Source organism: Accipiter gentilis, chromosome 2 (assembly GCF_929443795.1).
Source record: "Accipiter gentilis chromosome 2, bAccGen1.1, whole genome shotgun sequence".
Classification (NCBI taxonomy): domain Eukaryota; kingdom Metazoa; phylum Chordata; class Aves; order Accipitriformes; family Accipitridae; genus Astur; species Astur gentilis.
This window is the reverse complement of record NC_064881.1, coordinates 25,779,546-25,790,999: the sequence shown is the minus strand read 5'-3', so window position 1 is coordinate 25,790,999 and position 11,454 is coordinate 25,779,546. Positions and strand designations below refer to the sequence as shown.

The 11,454-nt window shown below is 37.5% G+C and overlaps 1 protein-coding gene across 1 annotated transcript in view; it reads left to right on the top strand.

Moving 5' to 3' along the window:
* Window positions 1–376: 376 nt before the first annotated feature.
* The window catches only part of CNGB3 (cyclic nucleotide gated channel subunit beta 3), a 70,962-nt gene continuing 59,884 nt past the window's right edge, over window positions 377–11,454 (top strand). The window contains exons 1-2 of the mRNA XM_049819139.1: window positions 377–548; window positions 3,168–3,225. Coding sequence (XP_049675096.1) covers window positions 441–548; window positions 3,168–3,225 — 166 coding nt within the window. The 5' untranslated portion in view covers window positions 377–440. The remainder of the gene's footprint in view (window positions 549–3,167; window positions 3,226–11,454) is intronic.

Below are 11,454 nucleotides of genomic sequence, written 5' to 3'. Positions count from 1 at the left end.
CTACTGGGTATCTGGTGATTATTGGTAAATTAATCTTTTTCATTTCCTGGTTAAAATACAGGTGTCTTTAGAACATAAAACTTAATTTCTATATATAAACTAAATGCTTAATTACCAGTACGTAAAAGATTAGACATTGATTTATTCTAACCTGAAAGTGTTCACTCTCCTCTGAATTTGTGCATGAAAAGTTGAGTCTGTATGTACTGTAACTGTCAAGACTAGAAATAACTTTGTCTACAACATAAAACAAAAGTATTAATGGTGACAAAAAGCCATCACTGAAACAGACTGTGCAACGAATTTCTTTAAGGCATTAATCAGCCCTAAACCTGATTAAGTGTCTAATTGGCTTGATTACTAATGGCAAGAAAACATGTGCTGTATACCTGTTCATGATAAAAGAGTTATAGAGGCTTCAGGAGAGTTGAATAGGCAAGATGTTTAGAAAATTAAAAGCGGTATTTTCTAGACCAAAATTATCACCTGAGGAAGCAGAGTGCAAGAATGAAGGTGTCCCTCCACCGCCCAAGGCATCTACAGGCCAGGTATCGTTTTTATTGTTTAGTATAGACTCAGTAATACTACCTTGTGTTTAGTAATTATTTATGTGAGTAAATGCCAAAGGTTAGATTTTCAAACATACTTACTGCTCATGATATCAATTTTTATTTAGCAAAATCAAATAAATGGTTTTATTCCCCATCCCACATTTTCTTTATGAAGAAAATATAGATTTCCTCCTTTTGCAAGTTGCTTTCCAAATAGGGCTAACCTGAAATAGTACAAGCTTATGAGAGGTCTTGTTCCCTGCTCACAGAAAATGTCAGTACATCCTTTCTCAATCTTAGAATGGAATAAGATATGTATCAGCCTGCTTCCTGGTAACTGTCGGAAAGGCAAAGTAATTAAGTAGCTTTTTTAAGAAGCATTATATTTGGCTTGGTTTTATTAATATAACTCCTGTGTGAAAAATACGGTAAGTCATATTAGTCTACAGTCTATACTTTTTATTTAGTAGCTCTTCATTGTAAAGTTAAGAGTTTTTTTGGTTTTTAATGGAATATTTTTAAATGAAACTGAAAGATAGGTACTCCTTCAGTTGTTACCTTTGCATTTTTATCTTTCCTCAATAATGTCCTATGGAGTGTTTTGGTTTTTTCTAGCTTGACATAATCAAAACTTTACAAGGCAAAATGGCAACAGTTGAGGATTTCACCAAATAACTTAGAAAGTGAAATGAGTTCTTTAGTATCAGCCTGATCTATTAATCTGAATTCATGCTTAATGAAACAATTGAAATGCCACCATTAAAAAGTTAATTTTAACTAAGCAGTGTCTTTTATCATGTTCACAATGGTTAAGCATATACAAAGACTCTGACTTAACTTCTGGGAGCCTTAATTTACACGTACAAGTGTTCCATAAATTTTACAGTTTTAAGTAAAACTGATGGAAACATAAATGTTCAGAAGACTGAATCATTTCTAGAACTGATGTTTGTCTGAGAGCTCATAGGGTTATACAACCTCAAGAAGAGGTACTGTTTAATCCAGCCCAACTACAACTCAAATTTGATTTGTCATTATTATAAACGTGCAAAAACAAATTGTTTGATGAAACAGCATATCCATACTGCCATCCACACAAAATGGCAAAAATGTCTATTAAAACTTCCTATGCTGCAGATCTGCAGGCAAAGTATTGTTCATGCTTCTTTTAAAGTTCTGCTCATCAGTTTTCTTGGGTCAATGAAACATTGCCTTGAAAGAAGAAAAATCCTGAATCTCAGCAGCTGACTTGTGTGCAGCCTGATACCTCACTTAAGAAACTGCTCTAGGAAAATATATATATTTAGATTTTCCTGGACCCATGGATTTCTCTTTTCACCAGAATAATTCCATACATCAATGCAACACTCAGATTATATCACCATCAGCCTCCACTATTTTAAATACTGTTAAGATGGAAGCAGATGAATGGGTCAAGCATTAAGACATTTTCTGCCTGCAAGGCAAGGGCATACCATCTAAAGAGAAAATAAGAAATGTACACAGTATCTGTTAACTGTAGAGCACTATTCTCACACTAATGTTCTTATGCTATCAGAAGGAAGCCTGAAACAAAGAAAACAACCTTTACAACAAAACATCCTGCAAGTACCTCTAGTATGCATAGAGATTGATTGGGGTTTTAATTTTAATTTTTATATATATATATATATAATATCTAATGTAATTATTTTTATATATATATGTATATCAGAACTTCAGTACCAGATTCTCTGAATAAAAGCAGACAGGAAAAAAAAATACTTTCATAGAAAAAGACAAACTCCAAATTAATATCAGAAACTCAAAGAAAGAGAAGGTCATTGAGTTTGGAGGGAGGGAGGGAGGGGGAAGTTGCATGAAGACCTGAAGTCTCCTAAAGTCAAATAATTTTCCATATGCTTATACTGATATCTTTCTCTGTTAATCACCATGGTAAACACCAGGCATATTCATTCTGTCTGGGGTAACAAATGCTCATGGTCTTGAATATCACTATGCTGTTGCATAGTAGTGAACACCTAAAACTCCCCATGCACTTCTCACTCCCTCCCCCAAGGGTCACTTTGCCAAAGCCAAGATGAACCAAGGTACAGGTACATGAGGACTTAGTTCATGAATCTAAGCCAGTAAGTGTGGGAGGAAGTTAATTTTTTTTCTGTGAAAGTTGCTACTATCTCTATATTTTGTAAAGATTGAGATCTGTCATTGTGGTAAGGTAACTCTAACAAAGGTGTATTAGCCCAGCAGAAAGTTTAGGCAGAAGAATGACTAATTCAGAGATGCAGACTGCCTTGTAAGTGGCAGCACTGAACAAGTCAGCCTTGACAACATGAAGGAGGCTCTGGGAACATGCAACAGCAGAACTCCAGGCTGAGTAACTGGGTTTGCACAGCAGATGTGAAGACATCAGTTTTTTATTTCAGCATCCCAGTCCTTTTCTGAACCTATCTGGAAAGTCTTGTCCAAGAACACACACACAACACCCAGGAACGAAGCTCAGTGTGTGTCAACTTGGTTAATCAAATTCCTAGGAGAATGTTGTAGACATCAAACCATCCTTATCATTCTCAATGATAAGCATCAACAGTTTGTAAACTTGTTTATTTTTTTAAGGGTGAAAATAAAAAGCCAGATGAACCACAGAAAGCAGAACCCGTACCAAAGGAACAAGGTCAGTATTTATGAGTATCCAAAGATCATCTGGACAAAATATACATACACTATATAGGGCTGTAAATAAAATTGTTCTTCTTTCAAATGCTCTACCAGGTGCTGATCTTGGTTTTAATTTGTGGAAGAAATTAAGAACTTTGAATTCCCATTGACCTCAAACCAATGATTTGTTACAGAAATATAAGCACTATCCAACATTAATAAAAAGCAACAAGCTTTCAAGCACACAGTCCCTTCATGAGCTTGTCCACTTTAATTAGCTAGTCTAACAAATTATTTCCTCTTACTGTAAGTTGACTTCTTAGAAACCTCACTTTAATATAAAGATATTTAGTAGCTTAAGAAAGAAAACTGCATATATTTAATGTTTCTTTTGGGTATACTTCTCATATGTATTAAAAAACTACAAACACGAGACAGACTTTAAACTATCTGACATTCAAATCTTTCATTGAACAGCCATTCAAAACTTCTTCAAAAAAAGTGAACAAACAAATAATTAAAGAAACCCAACAATTCCATTAAAAAGGATTTGCCATCACCATTCAGAAGACATCCAGGACTAGAACACAGGAACACAGAGCTCAGGGCAGTAATACAAGCTAATTATTAGCCTAAGCAGCTCGTTGCTGAAAACAGCGGCAGCTGGCCATGGCTGTTCTGCCCTCCTGTTCCCTCACCTCCCAATAGACAAGCCTGTTTTGCTTATACCAGACCCAGAATGACTGCTGCAGCAGCTACCAAAATAAAAGCTCAGCATGGGTGAAGCAACAACTATTGCTGGACCATTTTCACAGCATCAGTGGTGCAGCCCTTTCCTTTTCCATCCTCCAGTACTGGAGAAAAACACCAAGTCCAGTTTTCCTGTCAGCTCATGTTTTTCTTTGGGAGAACAATTCAGGTTCATTTCACTGGAGCAGCAAAGCAAAAGCTGAGGAACCTCCAGCTTTCTGTGATAAAGATAATTTAAGGAGAGAGGAACAACTGGAAAAAGACTAGAAGGAAACTTGCATAATCCTTACTTGTGCTTTGTGCAATCATAACAAGTATCACAATTCCTTTGCTCATATAATGAAACTTTAAACAAAGTCCATTTAATGCAATTATCTTGTTATATAATGGCTGTAGCACTAAATCAAGAGAAAACAAAATCTGACATGAATTAACTGTAGCAATAAGCCAACAATGAAAAAAAAATCAAATCCGATGTTTCATGACTTTTTGGCAACACTAAATCACAGATGCTATCCCATGACAGAACTAAGTATCATTATAGAAAATTTTTTTGTTTCCATCCAAAATCTAATCTAATTTTACAGATTAATGTAATTCATTACTCTATATTTTGGGATACTAAACTACTTTTTTTTTTCCCCCTTCTAAAATACAAGATAAGTGGTGGCATAGAAGCAACTATCTCATCAATTACTTTAAGAAAATATAATAACATGGTTAGGCTCCATGTTTGTTTGGTTTGTTTTTTTTTTTAAAATCCATAGTTTTCTGGAAAGTGCTTCAAATCTCATTTTCAAACAGCCACAGGACAGTTTCTCCTTTTGCTGGTGGGCATTAATGAGTTAGATAGACAACAGCTATACAAGCCAGAGAACTTACACAGGCACCACACCTCAGAAGAAGTTTATGAATTCCAGCACCCTGTACATAAGTCCTCACCATCTGAGGTGAATAAGGAACTCCATTATCTCTGGGCAGAAAAGTGAGGCTGGTCTCAAGTGGTTCACAGAAAGGTCTAGATAAAAACTCCTGCAAATCTTGGTGAACTTTGTATCATCAGACCTAAAATCATGTGGACAGCTGCTAGAAGAAGAAAATAAGAATGCCTGTGGGTAAGCAGAGCACAAGAGACCAGAGAAAACATTTTGCAGTGTATGTACAAATTTGGAGAGAATTATTAATGCACAGCCAGGGCTCAACTAACACTAGTTAAGGGAGATCAGTTAAACAGAGAAGTTAAAACTAGTTAGAGAAAAGCCTTTCCAGGATGTCTCATTAGTGTCTCTGGTACAAACAGAATAAAATAGACCAGTAAAGCCTCAAATCATAGTTCGATTTTGCAGCTCCATTGTCCTGAAACACAAACCAATAGACTGAGTAGATTTTATCTTCACCCCCTTCTTCTCACGTGGCCAAAACCAGCCATCACCTTCTCCCTTTCTGCTAGCAATTCACAAGGCAGCATGATGTTCCCAACACAGATGAGAACTCAGCAGGAGGCACAGTTGGAGTCTGTTTAGTTAAAACTTGGCCATTTACATCACTCAGCAACACCTGGTACTTTTGGCTTCTTTATTGGCTACTCATTGCCTCATCTCCACCTTCTCAGTTCCCCTCTCTCTCACTAGCTTGCTTTGTGATTAATTCTCTGCATAATTAATTTACTCTGTAATTAACTCTCTGCGCTTAGTCAGTTTGTTCCATAACGGATTCATTTTTTAATTTTTTCCCTGCATTTCTTCATGTACTTAACAAAGTGTGATTCACCTAATTACAGGTTTTCTGTGATATTGAATCTGATTGCTATATTTTTTTTTTTTGCATATCTATCATCTTCCATAACTGACTGGCTCTACAAATGCTTCACTTGTTTTACACACTGTTGTTCAATAGCTCTGTTGGTGGTTATACTATTTAGAAGGCCACATCCAGCCTCCACCTGCTAGCTGATATCTGCATTATCATTCTCTGTATCACAATTTCTTTTGTCCTCCTAGCAGATCCTTCCAGTATGATTATTTCCAACTCATCCTTTTTCTTTCCCTTTCTCTAAACACTCTCAGTACCACATTTAAGTACTGCTTTTCTGAAGTCTGTCCTCATCTTCTCACTTTTCCCTTACTAGAAACCAGCCTGTTTCCAATATTCCGGTTTTTGGTCTTTCTACTTCTATTAAATCAACATGTGTCTCAAAGATTTTTTCCAGATTCACAGACATATTTATACAGCTTTTACCAAAGTCCCTATTGACATTGCTTTGTTCTTGGTAGGACTTGAGTGAGAAAGCTAGACTAAAACTATCACAGGTATTTCTATTCATGCTACAATTGCACCTCTGGATCATAACATACACAGAACCTTCCATCTGGGAGATTACCTATTAATTTTCAGTGATATTTAGTATCCAGAGCCTAGATGCTTTGGAAAGTACCCAGAGGATATATAAAAGGTTATATACCTGCCTGCAAATTAAATGCAAGTGCCATTCTATAGTGCATGAGATTTTGGTGCTTTTGACAGAGTCAGAAAATCTATATCCTAAGTGAGAAGCCCAGAGTTTAAAAAAAACCAAACCAAAAAAAACCACCAACCAACCAAGAATTTTAATCAACATCCCTGAATGTGTGGTACCTCAAAGGAAAGGCTGCTCAAAAGGAACTTCAGTCCACTCCAGACTCTCTCCAGTGAGTACACTTCTGTTTAGGTACTTGAAGAACATTCACTTTTCTGCTAAGTGTTTAACTAAAAAAAAGAAAAGCAGCAAAGGCTGCTGATAGCTGCCAGCTTTCATGTATTAACCTAGCTGGTTTACCTCCACTCTTTCATAATAAGGGAGTTCAAACCCATATCTCTCACATTCTAGTAGAGTTCCCTAACTACCCATGTAAGGTCTAGACTAAAGAGATGTGGAAGGAAATTCTGTAGCCTTCCTTATTTCTGGGCCATTGTGCAGAAAAGAATGCAAAAACCTGTGAAGTCTCAGAAGATGGAGTACAACACAGAGCCTGGAACTAACCTGGAAGTTAACTGAAGCACTAACCTTGTAGGAGGAATGAAGAACATTGATTTCAGTATGCATTTATATTACAACATGGTTGAATACTTTAAAAAAGGAAGATACTAATTCTCACAATGGGTATTTGAACATGTTGCAAATAAACAAGGCCCAGAGCCAAGATTTCCTCTTCTGAGAGGAAAGCGTTGATCACTAGCTGCTATATAAAAGATGGTCACTCCCTCTTCCTGTAGATAGAAATAAAGCAGATATATTTATTAAGGGTACCAAAGTCCTGTTGCTGTGAAACCCCAGCTAATTTTGGCTAATTAGGCACCAACTAACTCTACATGGACTACAACTGAGCTACAAGCCCCTGAGAAGGGACATTTGAATTAAATGTGAAATCTCACAGCTAAAACCTGCCTTTGGCCTGTTATGAAGCTGGCTCTTAAGCTGCTTTACAAAACCTGTCCCCTAACACCTCAAAATCCTGGGTTAAAGAAGTGGTTTGTATTTCAAAAAATACAAATCAGGTAGAGCATTTTGATATAATACTCTGCAGCTCAACGAACCAAACCTGTCAATGCAAAGAGACTTTTAAATAATAATCTTATTCCTTGTCTTCTTATCCTTTATACTCTTCACTGATACTTAGTCAACAGGCAGCTATTATTCCTATAAAATGTGTTTTTTCAAGATTACCAAGAACTCGAATATGTTAAATCAGCCTGCTTCCACTCCTGCTCATGTAAAGTCTTTTAATTCCTTTCAGATCTTCCTTTTTCACGTGAGTGACAGGGTTAAATGCTAGGAAAATAAACCCAACTCCTTATGCAATCTTTCTTTCTTTACATGGAAAATAAACCTTTATAATACTTTTGTTAGCCGCTGAAGTTGAGGGTTGAGTTAAGCTGGACCTACTTACTGATTGTTTTACTTCAACCCCACTGATTTCTGAACTTTTTTCCCCTGTACAGAGCATTTGTTCAAAAAATTTTGCTTGGAAAGACACAAAGGTATGTATTTTGTAATGTCAGAGCTAAAGCCTCTTCTCTCCTTTGTCCATAGGTTTCCTGTGTGTTTATTTTTCTTGACATCTTCATATCCTATAGCCATTTTTCAAATATTTACAGAGATAGCTCAAGAACACTTCTAGGAGGCAAGGACAATCAGGAAAATTATTAACTATGTCAGAAGTATCCCAGGAAGTTTGTAGACCAGTTCTCTCATTCCCATGCTACTTCTTCAAATGCAAAGTCAGTCTTTACTCCTGTTATTTAAGAGAACATGCTCTCTTTGTTATTTGGCAGGTGATAACATTTAAGACCCTATTTGAGAGTTTAACCCATTTTGAAACTTTTAATATTTTGCAAAAAGAGGAAATGACAAAAAAAATCACTGATTTTAAGTGCTTAAAATTATGTTTCTAAGGGATACATGTCACTGAGAGCTAAAAAGCAGATTATTCAAACATTAGCCACTCTGCCTCCTGCTAGCAAGCTCTACCCATGTCTTTATGCAGTGTTTCCCATCTCAAACAATGCTTTCTAACCTCAAGTATTTCCATGCACCGTTAAGATTGCCAACGTTGTTGTTTGTGTATTAACTAAAATAGTTTTATCGTATGAGCACAAACACCAAGCTACGCAAGGTTTTCAGGCAACCGTTAAATATACATATTTAACAGAAAAAAGATAAAGTATTCCTCTGACTAATGACTAATTCTCTTCTGTGTTTCTGCTAAGTATTGAGAAGCTGATCAAGACACTTAAGGCCAATCAGATTTTCAGGACTTTTTTCTTTACTGAAGGCATACAAAAGAACAACATTAAATGTTCTTTAAATAAAGATTGCCTACATTAATCCTGGTAATAAACATCAGAACTGAGTGTTAAGGTTTACAACTGTATTACATACATAGTAAGTCAACTAACTATAACTAGCACGACACTATCATTGTGAGTTAATATAGTATTTTTTAAGCATCAGTTTATTTTAAAATGCCTACATTTTTTAAAAAGTCACTAAGAAGTTAGCAGTAGAAGAACATATTTGAAAACATATTTAATTCATATAAAATACACACTATACTAGGGTGTTCTAATGGAAATATTGCTTACACGAAAGAAAAAAACTACAAGCGAGCCAACATTTTGTAAATGGTCATGTAAAACAATATACTGTGGATTCAAGATGAAGTGAGACTATGTCAGATAATGATCAAGTTGTGCTAAACTGTGCTTTTGTATAGCCAAAAGAAGCAGCCCAGGGAACTCTCTGCTTTTTATATGAGACCCATAAGTAACTGGTAGCTATTAAAAGTTCTACATTCATATATGACCAACCAGTCCAGAAAATGAGAGGAAGCATAGATAAGATACTGGTCAGACTTGCTAGTACAAGGCAATGGAGCTGGCTGGGAATTCTGTGGAAGAAAGTCTTCCCCTTCTGAAGTATGGCAAAGCAAAAGCTATGGAATACATTTAACTGCTACTGTCTAGCTGCTGACATTTATTCATATCTTTATCTCTAAAAACTAATCTTTTATTTGACATTTTGCTTCTCTTCATTTTTTCAATAAGGATAATACATTTGTGATGCTAAAGGTCAGTTATTATGGCTAGGGAACGTGTACCTGGACATAACTGATCCAAGAAATAGAACTTTTAAAGCCAGCCTAGTAACTGAGAGATTTATGGTTTATTACTTTCTGGAAAAAAAGTCCCTTCAGACTGGCTGACTGCTCCAGAGGCACAGCTCCTGATGCTGAATAACCAGTAATGCCGGTGGTCTCCACAGCACAAAGTGCTTTCTTCCCTGTCCCTAAGCCTCCTGCTGCTGTTTGCATGGACAGAAGTGGGGGTCAGATAGGACAAAAGATTGGTCAGGCAATCTCTTCCCTTGCTCTGAAGAGCAGGCTGGTGTCACATCCCAATTTCTCAGGACGAGGACTCAGGTTCACCAACTCCAGGTCAGGATTAAGGTGAAACGACACCAGGGATCCTTTAACTCACAAAACTCAACTTTTATTCACTCAAAACAAGAATTGGCATGAAACTACATCAGTAAACCATGTAACATGCTAACCATAGTCACCAAACATATACTACAAGCCTTGCTTATTTGGGGATCAATGCAGGAAGAAAATAAGGAGACCCCTTCTATTGTGTCATGAGGTTCAGAGCAGACCCCCTTGCTTTCTAGACTCCTTCTCAGAGAGGAGCCTAGGGGTGGCTAGATCCACTTCTAGTCCCAGACTTGGTCAGCGGTTTATCTCTAAAGGGATGAGGTGTGGGGATTGTAAAAAAAAGACACAGAGAGAGAGAGAGAAAGAAAAGAGACAGATTTCACCAGCCCTGGGTCCAGCACTGGTCCAGCCAGTCTAGAGGTCCAGTTCCAGAGGGCATGCACACATGGGGCTTCAATTTGTGTCATTCGATAATCTCCTTGCCCCTCCTTTGGCAAGCACACAAACTCATCAGGCTAATTAGGTGTCATGCATGGGTTTTGCTTTCAGAACATTCGGGAAATGGGTTGGTGGACTTGAGGGTTACTTGGGGAGTTACTTCTCCCTCCCTGCAGGCATGACTGTTGCTTGACAGTTCTCCCTCCCTGCAGGCATGACTGTTGCTTGACCTCTGGCCATGCATGGTGAGCTGCCCTGCTCAGTGTATCAGAACACAGAATTGCGCATCCTCTGGCACGCACTCCACGCCCTGTTGTCCTGTGGCCAACTGGCTTCTCACCTGGGGTTCATCATAGTTATGCAGAACTTGCCCTGCCACAATGTTTGAGACATTAACTCTTTCAGTCTCTCACAGCTGGCAGCTCAGCACCTCAGTCTCCACGTTGACCTTTGGAGGGAATAAGAGGAAGGAGCCGTCCTAGCCAGGCTGGAGAGGTAACAATTGTCTTTTGCAAATCTAGGGCTTTTGAAGAACACCAGTAACAGCAGGAATAGTACTGGGAAGTACAATAAATTATTAATTAGTGTAAAATGACTGACTTAATCTGCCCTTCTGTTTTCTAAGTACTTACTATGTTAGTAAGTAACATGTTATGCTCTGCTGGTGGAAGGATCATGATAATATTCATGGCCACAAGATAACACTTATCTCAGTGGATCCATAAGGTTTTAGAGTCCTTTGCTGGCATTGCCTATTGCCAGAAGAGAAGTCAGCAACACCTCTGTGGGGCTAGGCCTATGGAAGAGATTTTTGGATCCACCAATACTTACATACACTGAGTGAAGGCTTTAGAAGAATCAAATTGATTATGGCAAGAAGGGCAACCCTGCAGTGCTGTGTCCTGGCATTGATAAATCTACCTATACCAACAGCTTCCTCTGTGGAAAAAGGTCCTTAGGACTAATGCCTACAGTTTTAGGACAGTGTGTATAGTGCTAAATCTTAGAAACATGACAGTGGAGTTGGTCCTACAGAAGCAGGTTTAAATTAAAAACAACTTTGCCAGGTCTTCCAGTGTTATGCTTAG